This window comes from Triturus cristatus, chromosome 4_2 (assembly GCF_964204655.1).
Source record: "Triturus cristatus chromosome 4_2, aTriCri1.1, whole genome shotgun sequence".
NCBI classification, from domain to species: domain Eukaryota; kingdom Metazoa; phylum Chordata; class Amphibia; order Caudata; family Salamandridae; genus Triturus; species Triturus cristatus.
Genome location: NC_140586.1, coordinates 800,914,190 through 800,933,439, shown reverse-complemented (window position 1 = coordinate 800,933,439; position 19,250 = coordinate 800,914,190). Strand labels below are relative to the sequence as shown.

Sequence of the window (19,250 nt, the reverse complement as noted above, 5' to 3'; positions counted from 1 at the left end):
GAGACGGAGCAGCAACAGCAGGGGTGTATTAGGGACTGTGCTCGGCTTGGTTGCTTATAAAGTAAACCAGGACAGAGGGGCTGGAGGGGAGTGGCAAGGATAGGCTGAAAACAAACTGCAAGCGGTTGTGTTTTCAGGTGACCCTCGTTAGTTTGAAGCTATTAAGGAGGATCAGCTGAAAACACAAGCACTAATTAAACAAACACATACTTTTTACCTCCGTCTACAGTCATTATTTTGGGGAAAGATTTCCTTACCCGATGTTCACGGTGACGGATCCTTCCCTTGTCCATGGCTGGGCTGCTAGGTGAAAATGGCAAAGGTGGGTCTTGTGGAGCTGCCGGGATAGGCAGCACTGTGTGTGCAGCAAGGTGGGGGACGGAGTAAGGGAGAATGAGGGTTGGCAATTTCTTGGCCACAAATCTGTTTCTTCAGACGTAAAGTACAAGTTTTGTTTTTGTATTCTGCCCCGCTTGGGAAAAAAAAAGGTAGGTGAGAGCGTTTCTCCCTCTGAACGGGACATGATTGTGTTTGTCAGGCATCTCACCGGCTGTGCACCGCGGATCGTGAAGCGCCGTACGGAATTTAGAGGGACCTGCGATAAAAGCGTCAATCTGGAAGAATGCTTCTAATCTTACAGGTTTAGGCAAAGCAGGCACCTTATGGCTGTGATTACCACGTTCAGAAGGCACCAAAGCACGTCGTGCCTGCAGTAAGAACAAGCTGTCGCCATTGCGCAAAGGCAGCCGCTTGTTTATATTTGCATCATGCTTTCACTTTAACAATAGCTGCCGCCCTATACAGCACTCTCGGGGTGGGGCGGCAGCTTTTCTTAAAGTGAAAGCGGAATGCAAAAATAAACACGCGGCCGCCATTGCCAAAGCCGGCTGAAAAAAATTGTGCTTACCGAACTATGAAGGAGACCGTGTAACGCCATAAGTAAAAGATCCAGTCCTCATTGGAGGTAACAAATGGCAACAGAATGGTAACATGGCGGGACTAACCAGCCTCATTATAAATGGAAGCAAGCATTTACCAAGGACAATGACACCAGCCAATCAAAAATATGTGCGGAGAGAAGGCAAGGCTTCCACAGCATACTCGACTACTGCATCACTCGCAGAGCGAGCAGCACATGCGTGCTGCTGCCAGGCTCAACCTAAAAATGGAGACCAGCGTTACCTGGCAGTAAAAGGTGCCATGACTGTCGCAGCCCACAGCCCGTGTGTCACATGCCACTGCTACAGCTTCACACCTAGATTTATACTGCCTACGGACAGTAATGCGGCTCAATGGCTTAAGCCCAATCAGCATTTTTAATGTTACCTTCCTGGGGGAGGGTAGGGGATACTTTTACCAAGAAGGGTGAGCACACATCAAAATAAAAAGCCGGCATCGCTTCTAAGCACAGTAGTGTTACTTTAAAAGGACCGGGATGGGGCATTCAAAAATGGGTCATAATTTATTTTATTCATAAAGCGCAGGAGATCATTCAGAATTTTGTATTGGATCTCGCATTTTCTTCTTCTTTGTCTCTGTTGTTATCTATCTCTTTACCCTTTTCCAAAAATTCATCTGGTCCTATGATTAATAATATGCTATACAGGCTCTTGCACATCTGTGTCTACATTACAATCTTTGCCTGTGTCAGTGAAGTTAGTCTCTTTTGACCGGGCAGGGGGGTGTCTCCTCTAGGCCACCCGGGATGCTTAAAACATCTGCTCCGTACGGAGTGACCGGGTGCCCCCTGCCCTAGTAGAAATGGACTCTTTTCCAGATGGCTTCGGCATAATGACAAATGAGGACAAAAAAAAAAAAGCGCTGGGGATGGTCGGTGCTTTTAAGCGCTTAGATCAGAGGTCTTCAAACATTTTATGCCCCCCCCCCCCCTGTCAAAAGCATTTTTGGCGTAAGTACCCCCTCCTGACAAAATGTTCTGGAACCTGGTACTCATCCTCGACAACCATAAACGTCCCCAATTCCCACTGCAAATCATTTTTATGCGGGGGAAACTATATTAAACAGTGTTTAGCAAACCAAACGTTTGTGGGTGACTGTGGTTTGGTGTATCAGAGGCTTACTACAGAGTTCCAAAAAAGCCTCCAAAAAGAATTACTCAAAAATTTACAATGCTACTTTTTCACAAATATAACATATTTTGGCAAGACCTATTTGGATAGCACCTTTCTGAACTAATGTGATGAGTCTGTTTTTTTTCCAGAGAGACGATCAATCTGTGATTGCACCTCATAAATACCAGTGTAACACCCAAATACAGCAATAAGCAAAAAAACTGTGACCAGTCCAGCTTTGCAAAGGGCCTTTACTGTGCAGCAACATGTGTCGCTGCTTTTTAGTAACCAGTGTACCGGTTTAGCTATAAATATTTTTTTTCTGTTAAAATCAGCAGTTTATGTGGTAAATCTATAATTATGTGAAAATCGCTGTGGTTTCACAATCATATAATCCCAGTGGCCCTGGGTATAATGGCTGTAATGTAAAGGTTTCAACTTTAGTGCAAGGCATCCGAGGAGAACCATACTATATTTCATGGGATGCTGGTGGCTTGGCATTTACAGCTACATGGAACTGGAGGTTGCTGAACATCATTCATCATAATTAAAACATGCCATTTACAATCATTTATGATGAACTGTATGGTCCAAGTAGGAGACTTTCTCCCGACGCCTGTGTTAGATAGGGAGGAGCGTACACAAAAAGGCTTCTCTCCCCAGTGGATGAGAGAGGTGGCCACTGGCAGGGGAGTGGGGGGTAGACTAGCAGCTTTGGAGTATATTCTGCTGATTAAAGTTGCATTTTTCGGTCTGGTTGTATAACATGTGGGGGTGGAAGGGATGTACAAGGGGAAGGCGCAGTCACTAATTTGACAAATTAAACAACAAGACGCTTAGAATAGCAAAACCCCACCCCCCTTAAATGAGGTGTGAACGCACCCTACGCCCAGAGGCTTGCTCGGGGTCAGGGCAGATATTTGCCCAAACTCCTGCATTGGATCTAGGGCTGGTAACTACAGCTAAACGGCTGCATATTAGAGGAGACGGTGGTACACAAGTGGAATTTCTACCCCCACCTCCGAAGCCAGTAGCGGACACAGGGAATGCGGATGAATGAAATGCACATTGGGGTTTTTTGTTTTGTTGACGCGACCTAAGCCTGAAATCTTTAGAGTGCATTGAGGTTGGGGGTCAGAGAGTAAGCCCCCCCCTCTAACCCCCTGGGCGTGCAGGGTTCAGGCTGCTCACAGGAGATTAGTGTTTATTCTGAACGCATGGTAGCATAAAGCAAGTAATTAACAAGTGATAGGGCTGGGTTCCGCTACCTGAAATTAACCAGGAACAGTAGATCGATGAATCGTTATTACCTGCTGAGAAGTGTAAATGGGAGAAATAACTCATAAAATACAATCCAATATTTCAATGACTCTGGCTTAACAGACTACAGACTCCAAATTAAAATTTAGTGGGTTTATTACAAATCCAGAAACAACTGAATGTTCAAGCACCTCGTGACGAGGCTGTAAAAGTACATAGGAACTATACAAAGCCATATCTACGGGTTAACTTGATCTGATGAATCATGAAGAGAATGAAAAGTTCCAAAAACAGAAAACAAGCAAGGACTGCTCCAATATCCAAGTCAGAATTCATCTGTGGCTGAAAAGTGGAAAGCATTAGACTATCCCTACTTAGCATTTCCCAGGTAAGATCAATTAAAGGTGTCCGCTCATGAAGACTTCCTAAGAAGTACACTCACGCTATATGGGTCAAGTAGCCAGTGCTACAGAGCTTGTTCTAAAAGCTCTTTCCAGATCGATCGATCTCACCCCTTCTCCTAACTCAACCCTTGGGACACTGTCTCTAATACAAAACGCAAAGATGTACAACACGCCCACTGATCACCTCATCCCAACGGACACCTCTCATAGGTAATTTTCCACCGTCTTCCTCACTCCTTCTAAGTTCAGCTTGATGACCTCGATTCCCAGGCCTTCTCAGTGAGAAAGAACACCGGCTGCCAATTTTCAACATTCTTTGTACAAAGTATCAGCTCTCCTCCATGCCTAACTCCTAAAACAAAGAGTGTTAGTTTAACTAACAAAGGCAGCTTCTTCCACCTGCAACGGAAAACGTGAGAACAGAACATCCTTGCATGCACGTGAAATTCGCTGACTACCTCTAAATGCAAGATCTTACCAGGGAAATTACAATTTCAGGCCTACACAAATCGGCCAACATAAAATAACGAATAGACCTTTCAGAGACACAGACGTGAACGTTTTGTTTAGGCCTTTACACATCAAATCATACACACAGGTTATTGGTACTTTCCTTTGCAAGCATCTGCAATTATTACACGTTAAGCACAATTTGTCATCTTCACGTGCAGACTACAACATGATGCACGTTTAAATCAAAATGCATTGCATTACACATAGGATTTTCTTTAGGCAATTGCAATATACTAAAAGTTACTCTTTCCAAACATAAATGCCATTTCGTTTCTCTTGCTTGGCATGAAGAACTTTCTATTCTTTTCACTTTGCACTTTTAATATTACAACAGATTTCTGATGACCAAATGTTAATACAAAACATGTATATATGCGGGTTCGGATTAACCATGATTATGATGCACCTCTACAATTTTAGAGCACTATCGCGCTGCATCACACGTGACCGGCTGCTTGGAAAATGAAAGTGTGCATCGCGCGCTGAATGTTGCAGTAATGCATGTCGTGCCTTAAGTTGGAGAAACTCATTAAAGAAAGTAGTGCTTACAGACTTAAAGAGACGTACCTTGTAACAACCGAAGACAAAGGGCTAGTATCCATGGAAGGTTACAAATGAAGACAAGGCCGTACAAAGGAGGCACTAACAAGCCAATTACTGAATCAGAAGCCAGCATTTACGAAGGTTAAAGACACAACCAATGACAAATCAATTTTAATCCTGATGTATGCTTTCATTTAAGTAATTTCATAGTAATTCACAGAAGTCTATATTCGTGTTCATTCAAATACATCTACTGTGAGATATCTTAGGCGAAAGAATGAAACAGGATTAGAAATGAGTGTGTACCTCCTTCTGATGGATTGAGACCTGTAACTCACTCTGATAACTTCTGTTCATATGTGTTACTATTAGGTTTCATTGACCCCCATCTCATTTACTAAATACATATTAATGTGAATATTGCTATTAACGTTTCAATGTTCCGATTACTATTATAGATCTGCTAAAGAACTCATGAAGCACCATGTTGAAGCTGAGGTAAAAATCCAGATTCTCCATGTATTTATATACATATCTAACTGTCTGTCTGTCTGTCTGTGTCTACAGCGCTAACCACCACCATAACTACCATCTCCCTAACCACCACCATCCTAAACACCACCACCTTAACCAACACCCTACCACCACAACCTGGTGCCATCTAACTACCTCCACCCCCTAACCACACTACCCTAATCACCACCACCTGATCCTAACCACCACAACCCTAACCAGCACCTTAACCACCCTCACCAACCTAACCGCCACCCAAACTACCTCCAGTCTAACCACCACCGCCCTAACCAGCCAACCACCAACCTGCCATCAACTCCCAATACTACCACCATAAACACAACCAACTTAGCCACCACCATCAGCCTAACCACAACCAACACAACCCTAACACCCACCACTCTGCCCTAACAACCACCACCACTGTAGGAGGATGGCTTAGTAGATGGTGCTCACTTACGTAAGTGTAGCACCCTGTACTAATCCAGACAACCCTTATGACGATTTTAGTGGTCTTGACAACCTTAGAAAGCTCTCTAAGTGGTAGCTGTGGAGAGTAGCCTTCAGGCTTAGTCCAGAAGGAGTGTAAAGCAGCTTGTTTTACCAGTACTTAATCTTATGTTATGGGTTAAGTGAAAGAGATCCACACAGTGTAGTTATAAAAAAGTGTATTTATTATTAACACTCACTAACACATTACAGTATCTCCTACCCGGAGATATAAACACACAATACTTTGTCAATAGAATACGTAAGTGTCACAGAATACACCGGGGTCTCCAGGGGGAGACGAAACCATATGCTAAAATAGTGGGATGCAAACCACATCTTAAGGTGAGACTGGATCCAGAAGATGTAGAAGAGTTGAGGACCCAAGGAACCACCCAAGGTGAGTATCTAGGACCTCCACGGAAGCAGTGTGCAGTGTGGGAACATGACCGCATACTCAATAGAAGTCAATGGGTAAGTGCGGTTGCAATTTTAAAGAAGGACCATTCACAGCGGAGCCTGAAGAAACCCTGTGGAAAATGGAAGGTTGGGAAGTCACCCCACCCATGGAAACCCCAGGAACCAGGATACCTACACCAGGGAAGCCGGGTGCATAGGTGTGAAATGACATTGGAAACCGCCGTAGACCACAATGGAGGGCTTCAGAAAAGATGCAGCTGGTGAAAAAGGTGAAAGTGTCCGATGGAACCCAAAGGTGGATTCAAAATAAGCGGTTTCTGCAAGCAGAGGGGACAGAGTCTGCCACACAGTAGTGACCAGGAGGCACGGAAGACGAATTCCCACTGATGTCGGGAATGCAGGAGAGTTGACGGTGCCCTTGAAGTTGCAGCTGTACGGACCAGGCGATGCTGAGGAAGACCAGGAGCCATTCAAGAGCTGTCCCATGTCGGATGTCAAGAGCCAAGAAGGTCAGTGTTCGACAGGGGCACCAACAAGCTTGGGCAGCGGCAAACAATGTAGTCGTCGAAAAAGGTGCAGTGACAGAACCAGCAAGGTCCAAGTGACTCACCACGAGCAGGTAAGTCAGAGCAGGCCCTGAGAAATCAGGGTAGCCCACTGGAGACACAGAAGACCCTCAAAAGGACCCACAGGCCGGAGGCACAGGTATCACAAGAGGACCTCGAGCAGCTCACCAAAAGATGCTGGCCCACAGTGCAAAGGATGTGGTGCAGGCACAGATCTTGGCTGCAGGAGATGCATAAGGTGGGAGCTTATTAGAGGCTGAAGATCTCCGGAGGAGAGAGTCAACAAGCCTTGGCAACAGCTAGTTGATCCAGTGCACAAGGGTACTGCTTCAGCGGTTCCAACAAGGGATTCTGGCTTCCAACTTGCTAGGAAGACGGTGCAGGCCTCGAGGGAGTTGCAGAATGACATCCTGTGTTGCTGAACCTTTCGGAGTCTGTTGGAGCTCAGGAACAGCAGACCTGTCAGCTTCATTGTAGTGCCTGCGATGCAGGGGAGTGACTCCTTCACTCCAAGGGAGAGTCCTTTGGGTGCTATGTATGTCCACAGGCCTTGTGAAGAACCTGTATGGAGCACAGGCACAGATGTTGCAGCAGACGTGCAGGACGATAAGACCAGTAGCAGCAGGAGTCTTCCAAGTTGCAGTCTCGGTTCCCAAAGCGAAGTCCAGCAATGTCGAGAGTGCCAAGACGGTTGATGTTGAAGTGATATTGGATCTGAATCGTGTCCCACAACAAATCTAGGGGCCAACCCACAACCCACCCACAGATAACCCCTTAAGTACCTTAAGGGACGGGTTGGGACGATTGAGGGGTCCCTCCCACAGGAGGGGTTGGACAGTGGGGAGGATACTCCCATGTCCTTTGTTCAGTTTCGTGCCAGAGCGGGAGCCAACTGCTCTCTGAACTGGTTTCAACTGGAGTATGCAAGGAGGTTACCAAATGTGCCCTTCAAAGCAGTCTTGCAAGCGCCCCCACCCTGCCCCAATACTTGAAGTCCTGTCTGGGAGGTGATCACACCTCCCTCTGACAGGAAACTTTTTGTACTGCCTTCCTCTGCTCAACCTTGGCTCAGCAGCAGGAGGGCAGTATCATGTCTCTGGTTGGCAGCAGCCATAGTTTTCCAGGTCTAGAAGACTTGTACCGGGAGCACTGAGGGCCTCCCGGAGGAGCTTTAAAGTGCATGGAATCATACCTCCCCCACCGTTTACGGTGGGGGGGTATGATTCCAACATGTTTAATACCAAACGCAACAGGGTTTGTTACAGACCATTTAGAGATAGCCATAGTGTAATGACGCATGGCCACTCTATGTATCGCAATGGCTGATGCACTTGCAACCGGGAGAATAGACTCCGAAGGTTGTAGGGGTGTCCTGCTCAATCAGGGGCACCCTCACACTTAGAACCGAGCACCCTGCCTTAGGGGTGACTTATAGGTTTTAAGTGCAGTGACTTCAGATATAAGGAAACTTATCTTTTGTAAGTGGTGCTAGCACAAGCTTACACAGGCTGCAATGGCAGGCCTGTAGGCACAATTTGAGTGGTCTCTCATGGGCGGCATAATACACACTTTAACCCATGGGAGACCCCTGCTGTACTTATGCTCTGGGTACCTTAGTACCATATACTAGTCACTTACAAGGGTACACCAGTAGCTAATCTGGAGTGTACCTAAGTACTCACCATGTCCAATTTAGGGAAGAAACAGAGACTAGGGTCCTGATTGGCCGGATCCCAGTCAGACTAGTCAGTAAAACATAATGACACCAGCAAAATTGGGGGTGACCATGAAAGCAGATCCTACTTTCCTACAACCACCCTACCCCAACTGTCACTCTAACAACCCTATCATAAAGACCCTATCCTACCACCACCCTAACCTAACAACCCCCTGACCTTAACCACCGCCACCCTGATCCACGTCCACCACCACCACTCTGACCCTACCCACCACCCCACCTTAATAACCACCAGCCTAACAACTGTCACCATTCTTCTCACCACCCTGACCACCCTGACCATCACCCTAAGCATCACCACAACCCTAACAACCACCCCCTCAACTACCACCAACCTAATTACCACCACTCTAACCAGCCTACCACCACCCAAACATACACCCCTACTACAATATCCACAACCACCACTCTACCCTAACCACCACCAACTTACCTTAACTGCCACCCTAATATAACCACCCTGCTCTAACCCCCACATCAACCCTAACCACTACCCTACTACCACCACCACCATGCCACAACCCTAAGTACCACCACCCTCACCACCACAACCGTCTCAATACCACCTCCACCCTCACCACCACCCTAACTACCACCACTGGCTTGACCACCACCCCAACTACCAATCCCTACTAACCATCCCCACCCCTACCCTCCATCACCATAAACACAACTACCTAACCCAGCACTTTCACCACCCTACCCTCTACTACAACCCTTACCAGCACCATGCTACCCTAAACACCATCATCCTTCCCCATCCCATACCACCCTAAGCACCACCACCCATCCATTACCACCACCACATTACCCACCACTACCCTACCACCACCATCCTAACCACCATCTCCCTACCCATCACTACCACCCTACCAACCATCACTCTACCCTAACCACCTCCGCCCTAACCATTTTCATCTCCACCTTCACCACACTCATCCTTACCACCAACACCTTAAGCACCACCACCAAGCTAAGTCATATCAAAGATTAGGAAACACTTACAAATCATCTACAGCTATCTATCCACTTGTCGGCATTGTCTATGGAAATCAATATGTGAACATTGAGAACGAACACTATGGTAGGATGTTAATGGTAGGATTTTGCACTCTTTCTAACCCATGTGCTTCTGTTCCCCGGTGCTTCTCATTGCTCCCTCTCACCCGTGTTGTGTACTTCTTCCGACGCCCTACGTGTTTGCTTCAGACCAAGTCCTTTGCAGCTCTTAATTTGAAAAACAAAGATTGTGGGTGTCCAAAGAGATGCTCAGAAGCCCACTGCTGGCGCTATTAAGTGTCAGAGCCATGAACACCAAGTCTGTGTAGCCTGTAATCCACCTCTGGCCATCTTTAATCCACTAACATCCACTCCCTAAACCCTTGCTCTCACTTTTGCAGGTTTCTGCTTTTTCCTTCGGTGAAGATTTTTTAATTTCTCTTCCTCCTTTCTTGTTTGTTTGTGCTGCCCTCTCTTGCACTCAGAAATGTCTGATGAGGAAAAGTAAGTGTCAACTCCTGAAAATGAGTGCCATTGGGCCCCACCGGCAACCACCACCTCAAATTGAGCATTAGTCCATTAGTTCTTCCTGCCCTCCCTTATGCTTCGTCAATGCATTTTTTTAAATTTACCAATCCAACCTGGATAAGTAAATAAAAATAAAAAAGTAATGCATTTTGTAGGCACGTGCATGTGCAAAGCACACACCTACAAAATGACACTGCCTTTTTTTTTTACCTCTTTAGCCATGCTGATTAGTATTTTTGGAAACATTGGCAAAGCTTATTGTTCCCAAAGTCGAGACCTATTGGCTTTGTCAATACTTGTTGAGTCTGCTAATGAGGCAAGAGAATTAGAAAGAGTCTGCTTGCGCATCTTTATTAGGTTGAAGTCTACCAGACAGCACAGCTGTCTGACATCTTGGGGACATTCGGAAAGCTGACCTTGGAATGCATTCTGCCTGTTGCGTTCCATTGGCTTTGTGGTTTGTAACTCACATTTGCTTGTTTTCTATTTGTTGGCTTTATTTGTTTTAGGCTTTCCGGCTTGAGTTCGTCCCTTCCCACGCCCAAATCCTATTTACTGTATTCTTCCACCAGTACTGGATTTCAGTAAACAGGCCTTTAAATCTTGTTCTTAGCGTGTCACATTTGCTTTGTAGTCAAAGACAGAGTTCAAATGTCAGGCTTTGCTCTTCCAGGTAGCTTAGTGTTTTTTCTTTTTTGGACTTCAAAGTGATAGGATTTATGTGACAATCATGCTGGCTGCTGAGGTTATGCTGGTCAGAAGGCTTTAGGATGCAATTTTTTTCTAGCACACAACAAAATGTATGTGTCTGTAAATGAACTTTATAGATATTTCAGAATTAGGACATCACAAATGAAGCAAATTTTTGGGTAATTCTGAAGTGTGGTAGAAACATATTTTAATACGATCAAAACAATCAATACACTAAGTGATGACAGTTCCACACATTATCATTTGTGTGCTGTATACTTTCATCAGTACACCTTTATGCCTGTGCAAATGTAATGGTCATTTTAATTGAAGATGTGTTGTCTGTAATGACAGTATGCTACCGCACCATGCATACTCCACTTTACTGTACTCTACTCTGCACCGCGCCATGCCACTGCACTTTACTCTGCACCACTTCACGTTACACCACTCCATGCAACTCCACACTGTGTTACTGCACTCTACTCTGCACCACTCCACTCTACACCTCTCTACTCTCCATGTCTCGAATTTATGCCAATGTAGTCTATTCCACACTACTCTACTATGCACCTCTGCACTCTTCGTCACTGCACTCTACACCACTCCATTCTGCATTGCACTCTACGTCAATGCACTCTACTCTGATGATCCACTCCATTCTACACCAGTGCATTCTATGCCAATCCACTCTGTGCTCTAATCTACTCTGCACCACTGCACTCTATACCTCTCTACTCTTCGCAACTGTACTCTACCATACATCACTCCACTCTACTCTGAAACAATCTACCCTACTCCACTGCACTAGGCATTCTGCGCCATGGTACTCTGCACCACAACACTATACTCTGCACCACTCCAATCTACGCCACTATACTCTACTCTGCAGCACTTTACGCCACTTCACTCTAAGCCAATTGCACTCTACATCCTTGCACTCTATGCCACTGCTCTCCACGTCACTCTACTCTGCACCACTCTACTCTATACCAATGCACTCTATGCCACTCTACTCTACACCACTGCACTCTGACAGTCTGCTCTGCAACACTGCCCTCTAAGCCACTGCAATCTATACCACTGCCATCTTATGCCATTGCACTTTATACTACTGCACTCTATGACACTGTACTCTACGCCACTATGCTCTGTGTCACTCTACTCTGCATCACTGCACTCTACGCAACTGCATTCCACGTTGCACCACTCCACTCTATGCCACTGTACTCTGTAACACTGCACTCTCCGCCACTAAACTCTACACCACTCTGCTCAGCACCACTGCACTATATGCTAATTCACTCTGCTCAGCACCACTCTACGCCAATGCACTGTATGCCACTACTCTCCACATCGCTGCACTCTATGCCACTGAACTCTATGCCAATAAACTCTAAGCCACTCCAATCTACTCTACACCGCTGCACTCTACGGCACTGCACTCTACAACATTCTACTCTATGCCACTGCAGTTTATGGCACTCTATTCCACTCTGCTCCATTCCACTCTATGCCACTCAGCTCTACGCCACTGCAGTCTGCCCTGTGGCGCTGCACTCTACACCGCTGCACTCTACTCCGCTTCACTCTATGCCAATTCACTCTGTCACTTTACTCAAAACCAATTCACCCTACGCTACTCCACTCCACTATATTCTACTTTACAACATTCGACACCACTGCGCTCTACGCCGCTCTAGTCTACACTGCTGCACTCTACGACACTCTACTCTGTAACACCGTACTCTCTGCCACTGAACTCTATGCCACTTTGATCTGCGCCACTTTGATCTGCGCCACTTTGATCTGCGCCACTTTGATCTGCGCCACTTTGATCTGCGCCACTTTGAACTGCGGCACTATGAACTGCGCCACTTTGAACTGCGCCACTTAAATCTGCACCACTTAAATCATCTGCGCCACTGCACTCTGACACCTCACTCTACTCTGCACGCCTCTACTCTACGCCATTCTACTGCACTTTACACCTGTGCACCCTACGTCACTACACTCTATGCCTCTACACTCTACACCAATCCACTCTACGCCCCTCTAATCTACTGTGCACCACTGTACTCTACACCTCTCTACTCTACAACACTCTACTCTATGCCAGTGCACTCTACCCACTCTACTATGCACCTCTGCACTCTTTGGTAGTGCACTCTACATCACTCGAGTCTAGGCCTCTCCACTCTACCCTGCATGACTTCACTCTATGCCATTTTCCTCCATGTCACTCTACCCTGCAACACTGCATTCAATGCCACTGCACTCTTTGACACTACTCTATGCCACTGCACTCTACCCTGCACCACTCCACTCTGAACAATCTACTTTATGACACTGCACTCTATGCCACTCTCCTCCACTCTGCATCACTCCACTCTGCGTCACTCCACTCTGCGTCACTCCACTCTGCGTCACTCCACTCTGCATCACTCCACTCTACACCACTGTGCTCTACACTACTCTACTCATAACCAATGCCCTCTTTGCCACTGCACCCTACCTCAACTAATCTGCATCACTGCACTCTACTCTGCACCACTCTACTCTATGCCACCCTGCTGCACTCTATACCAATGCACTCTATGCCACTCCATTCTATGCCACTGCATTCTTTCATACTCTACTCTACACCTCTGCACTCTACCCTCTCCCACCACACTCTACTCTGAAACAATCTACTTTATGCCACTGCACACAAAACCACTGTGCTCCACGTCACTGTACTCTACTCTGCACCACTCCACTCCATTGAACTCTATGCCACTGCAATCTAGTCTGCACCATTCTAATCTACATAACTGCACTCTACACCAATGCATTCTACACCAATTTACTGAAAACCAATGCACTCTACGTCAGTGCACTCTACACCAATATACTCCACACCACTGTACTTTATGCCACTTCACTCCAGGCCACAGTACTCCACTCTATGCCACTCCACTCTACAACACTCTACTCCACTCTATGCCACCCTGCAACACTACTCCACTCTATGCCACTTTCTGTATGCCACTCAATGCCACTTTACTCCACTCTATTCTACGACACACTATTCCACACTGCTCTCCACTCCACTATATGCCACTCCTCTCCATGACACTCTGTGCCACTCCACTCTACGCCATTCAACTCTACAACACTCTACTCAACGTGACTCAATGCCTTTCAAATTTCCTAAACTACTCCCGCTATGCCACTCCACTCTACGTCAATCTACTCCACTCTACTCTACTCCACTGTATGCAACAACCTCTAGGCTACTCCGCTCTGTTCTACACCGCTCCACGACACTCTATGCCACTCCATTCTGACACTCTACTCCACTCCACAATCTTCCACTCTGACATTCTACTCCCTCCACGACACTCCACACCACTCCACTCTATGCCACTCCGTGACACACCACGCCATTCAAATCCAATATACAGCACTCCACGACTCACTACGCCACTCCGTAACACTACACTCTACTACACTTTACGACACTCCACCCCACTCTCCTTTACCCCCTCTAACCTTTAGCCATGCTGAACAGCAGCCATGCTGGTGTACAACATGGATTACACATATTGGCAAAGCCAAAATCTCTTGCATAGCTTTGCCAATGCTTGTTTGGCAGTGCAATGTCTGCCTCAAGGGAACAAACGGGCCATCCTGCTCAGGGACAGCTGACTCCGGGGCAGAGGAGGGGCAGTTTGCCACACCACCATTTACGATTAGGGTTCCTGGTCAGTTATTCTCCACCATCTCATAACTCGTCTTCTCCTGTCTTGAATCTCTGCCTCCCTCTACTGTCGATGACTCAGTTAAATGTGCACACACTGGATGTTACTTCTCACTATTGTTTACAGGAATACCGCCAGGAATTCATAGCCAAGTGGAAAGAACTGGACCTCGACGTGATGCTGTGCCCTGTTCCGTCCCCCGCCTTCACCATTGGCTATCCCGGGAAGCTCTTCGGTATGCAGCAGCGCATTCATTCATAGGGCGCCGCGCGGTATTTATAAGCACAGACAGCTGGCCTCATCTAACCCGGGCAGTGTGCCATGTCTCCAGGGGCACCAAAATCAAACTGCTTTCAGGTTCAACGCCTCCTGGCACTGCTGATGTGCCTCAGCCCTTCTGACCCACATCCCTGCTATTTCTGTTGCTAGGACACAACATCTGAATTGGTTGCCGGATGGAACCCTCGCTTCAAGGCATACCAGTTGCATTTTTGTCTCCTACCCTGCCACTGGGCTCTACTCTGCATCACTACACAGCACTCAACTGCATTCTACGCCACTACACTTTACATCGCTCCACTCCACGCCACTGCACTCTACGCCAATACACTCTAAGCCACTCCAGTCTACTCTGCACCACTGCACTCTACGACACTCTACTCGGCGCCACTGCAGTCCACAGCACTCTATTCCACTCTGCGCCACTCCCTTCTTACAGTGTTCCCCTCCCCCATCCACCACCTTACCCCAGGTAATACCACTAGGGGGCGCTTAAAGATCACTCGACCAGAGCAAGACTGTCTTGTTAAATTTAAATTGTGCCCCGAGGCAGGGCAGGTGGGAGGGATTCTTCCACCCTATGCAAATATTTTTTTCTCCCCCCTCTCCTGATCTCGATCCTGATTTGCTGATTATATGGGTTATCTGCCACCTCTATGACTTACTAATTGTTGCTGCTTGTACGTTCAGTCCAGTGCCCCCTGCTGGTGGTGGCGTACACAGATGCCCATTCAGCTGTCTGTCCCTTCATTTGCACGTATTCTGACCCTGTGATCCAATGTCTGTTTCTGTCAATGAATGAAGTACGCGCAGCTCGAGCCGGTCTTGTGACTGCGGGTGAACGTTCTTGTGTAATGAAAACGGATAATGAGCCATTCAAATTGAAAAAATATCAAGGCAGTGGCAAGACTTTGGGAGAAAAATCAAAATTCCTCCCCTCCCCACCAAACCCCAGAAAACTGGAAGAAACACAAATAAAATACCCCAGTGTGTATTACAGTAGTTTCACTCATCGCTAGACATTCTTAACGCAATGCAGTTTTTATGGACCTTCTTTGTTTAAACTTCATATTCTTGTCCCATTATACACAAATAATATACATTTCTGTTCTATACTACTCTTCAGTGAAGAGGAACTATATTCTTTTTTCACAGTGGAGGTGTCTTCCCGACCTCATATGAGTCTAGTTCATCTAGTTCAGTTAATGTTTTTGCATTTTATATTTTGGTGATCGTGGAGGGCTTTGTCCATTATAAATGCAAATAAACATTTGATCGCAATAAGCCACTTACACCTGACCTGGGATAACAAGACACCCTTGGAGGTCAGTCTGACTTGGAACCGAGAAAGTGTCTCTGTAAATGATAGTAAAAAAGCTTGCTGCATGGGCCACTCAAAATGTGTGCTGAGTCCCACACATGTTAAGGTCACGCTCTAGTGAAATAAAAGGTAAATTAATATAATCTACATTTAGAAAACCAAAGCAGAGTCTGGAAATGGCAGAAGACCGTTCTTTAGTGGGGTATTAAACGGTTCACTTCAAAATCCATTAAAGGAAATAAAGGTAGCGTAAAGGCTTAGCATCTCCACTGGTAAGTGTGAGAAGAAATACATTCTGGAACCTTCTATACAGTGGCCGAAACCATCGAGCTGCTAGACTGTGTCTTGCAAGGGGTGTGTTAACATAGGAAGTCTCAAAGAACTGGACATTGACTCATGAGCCATTGAGGAGTTAGTCTGTGTCCATGGTAACCAAAAATATGACCCCCCCCACATGACCCCTTCCATGGCAGCGGACCAATAACGAGATGCGCCCTGTTGCCAACCAGATGTAGGCCTGACAGCATGCGCGCAATGATGAGGTAAGGGATGGTTAAGTGCTTGAGCGTACACTATTGGTCCAAAGGACAGATTAGTGCACACTCAGTGGCTGCTTGTACAGGCGGCCTGAAGTCTAGGGCATCCACGCTTGAGCCAGATGTTGTATTAATGCATGCTGAATGTTTACAATGAGAGTAGATCTGGAGCCTCTGTTATGTTATGTTATATGCGGATTTATAACGCGCTCAAATAGTCAAGACTGTCCTGGCGCGGGAACGAAACTGAATCAAGGTGGGAAAAGGGGTTGGCTATTCGTGGATTTGAAAGAGGTGCGTTTTAAGCAGTTTTTTAAAATTAGACAAGTTGGAAGAGTGTCTGAGAGCGTCTGGCAGGGCGTTCCACCATTGAGCACCCTTTACCGTCAAAGATTGTCCACCCAGGCGAACTCTTTTGAATCTGGGGACGACCACCTGCTTTCTGGAGGTAGATCGCAGCTGACGGGTCGGGAGGTAGAGAGTGAATCTTTTGGCTAGATAGGCAGGGCACGGTCCATTAAGGGCCTTATAAACGAGGACCAAAGTTTTAAAGTGCACTCTTTGGGCCACAGGGAGCCAGTGTAGATCCTTCAACTGTTTGCGAACGCTAAGTCTCCTTGAGATGTTAAAAATGAGTCTCACCGTTGCGTTCTGGACTACCTGTAGCCTTCTGATCAGGTAGTCTGGAGCCCCTACATAAAGGGCGTTAGAGTAGTCCAGACGGGAGAGCACCAGAGCTCTGGCTACCGTTTCTTTGGCCATTTGAGGAAGAAGGGGAAAGAATTTGCGAAGAGTAGTCAGGGTTCCAAAACACGTCCCCGCCAGTCGTGAGATCTGATCTCGAAAACATAAATCTGCTCCAAACCAGATACCCAGGTTCTTGGCCAACCCACTCTCTCCCGTTGGACATGTTGATTCAGTGGGCCAGATAGACTCCTTAAAATCAGTGGGAAATTGGCCGTAGAGCAGAATTTCTGTTTTTTCCTCATTGCATTTGAGGGAAGCTCTAGCTAGCCAGGCAAATACAGAGGATAGGCATTGGCGTACTCCAGAGGTGCACAAGTTCTCCTTTTTCCAGGTGAAGAGAAGCTGGGTGTCATCGGCGTAAGCCATAATCTTAGCACCCCAGTTCTCTGCCAGCCGAATCAAGGGAGTTAAGTAAATATTAAATAAGAGGGGACTTAAGGTTGATCCTTGGGGAACTCCAGTTTCTACCCTTTGATTAGCGGAGTAAAAGGGAGGGAGCCAGATCTGTTGGGTCCGGTCGGAGAGGAAAGACCTGATCCACTCCAGTGCCGTACCCGAGATGCCGATGTCCTCCAGCCTAGATAGAAGCTGGAGGTGGGGCACCGTGTCGAAGCATCTACTCATTGGCCAGAGGACAGTCTAGCTCCAAGATGATGAGTCGACATGAAGCTTGGAGCAGCCACGGTTGAGTCAAGGGATGTATTGGAGCGTGATCAATCATTACATGTGAAGTAGACCTAAAGCCTGGAACGTCCTCTGATGGGACACAGTTTGGATTCGTGCTAAAGTTGACCTGAAGTTTAGAACATTCACTGATGCGCTGATCATACATATAATGGCTCAGGGTCCTTGACAACACACAGGGTAGAGATGAAGCCTTTAGCATCCACTGCTGGCAGTGAGAATGGATTACTGCATGCTCAATGACCTGAAGCCTAGATCATAAACTGTTGAGCTAGAGGATGGATTACCGCATCCTTAATGTTTACAACATGAACAATGATTACATGTAGTGTAGACGTAAAGCCTTGAGCATCCACGGATGGAATAGAGAATGGATGAGTGCATGCTCAATGATTGAATCTAGAGTAGACCTGAAGACTAAAACATCATCTGGTGAGTCAGAGGATGGATGTTTGCATGTTCAGTGAGTTTAGGTGTGCCAGACTTCATAGCTTGGGCGTCTGTGGGCGAGCCATATTGTGGATGAACCAGGTGTATGTTAACAGTGGGTGGTACTCTTTGATACTATTCGGTGACACAGCACAATTTCAGGCGAAACCTTCTATCCTACCCAATCCCATTCCATTGACAAGACCGTTGTTATTCAATTACCAACCTGGTGAACTGGGTGAGGGCCACACCACATCAACACAGTAGGGCTAGATTTATAGGAATATAATAAGGTTATCCAAGCGCGTCTGCAATTGGACCATATGTCTTGGGGTTGTAGCTGCTGATTGGTAGAGTTTGCTACAGCACTAAAACAGTCTAAACCCCTCAACTTTTGGGTAGAGCACATTTCCTTAAGAAGCATCTTAAAATCGACTATAATTCAGATTCAAATTCAAAATCTTAAATACTCTTTTATGGTCAACGAGATAAGTGTAAAGCGTATTTAAATCAATCTTACTAAAATTCTCCTTTCACACTAGCATTCACAGCTTGTTGTAATTATTATATTACAGTGGCAATATCTTACACAATTCTCTACAACTTGCTTGACTTTCCTTCTGGGGTGGTGCCAGTTACCCTAGTGACCACACAAGACGAGGAAGAGCTGAAACATTACAAGGGCCACTACCAGGATCCCTGGGATAAACTCTTCTCAAAGGTGAGTGCAACATCTATATTTTGACTGACCACGTGGTAAAGAATAGCTTTGCTAA

General features: G+C 46.4%; 1 protein-coding gene and 1 long non-coding RNA gene across 2 annotated transcripts in view; one reads left to right on the top strand and one right to left on the bottom strand.

The window, feature by feature from the left end:
- LOC146835078 (uncharacterized) overlaps window positions 1-19,250 on the bottom strand; it is an 89,308-nt gene that overhangs the window by 47,365 nt on the left and 22,693 nt on the right. The window lies entirely within an intron of this gene.
- LOC146835079 (vitamin D3 hydroxylase-associated protein-like) overlaps window positions 1-19,250 on the top strand; it is a 296,163-nt gene that overhangs the window by 270,725 nt on the left and 6,188 nt on the right. Inside the window, exons 12-14 of the mRNA XM_085602745.1 lie at window positions 5,251-5,290; window positions 14,605-14,713; window positions 19,050-19,195. Of these exons, the coding sequence (XP_085458871.1) occupies window positions 5,251-5,290; window positions 14,605-14,713; window positions 19,050-19,195 (295 nt within the window). The remainder of the gene's footprint in view (window positions 1-5,250; window positions 5,291-14,604; window positions 14,714-19,049; window positions 19,196-19,250) is intronic.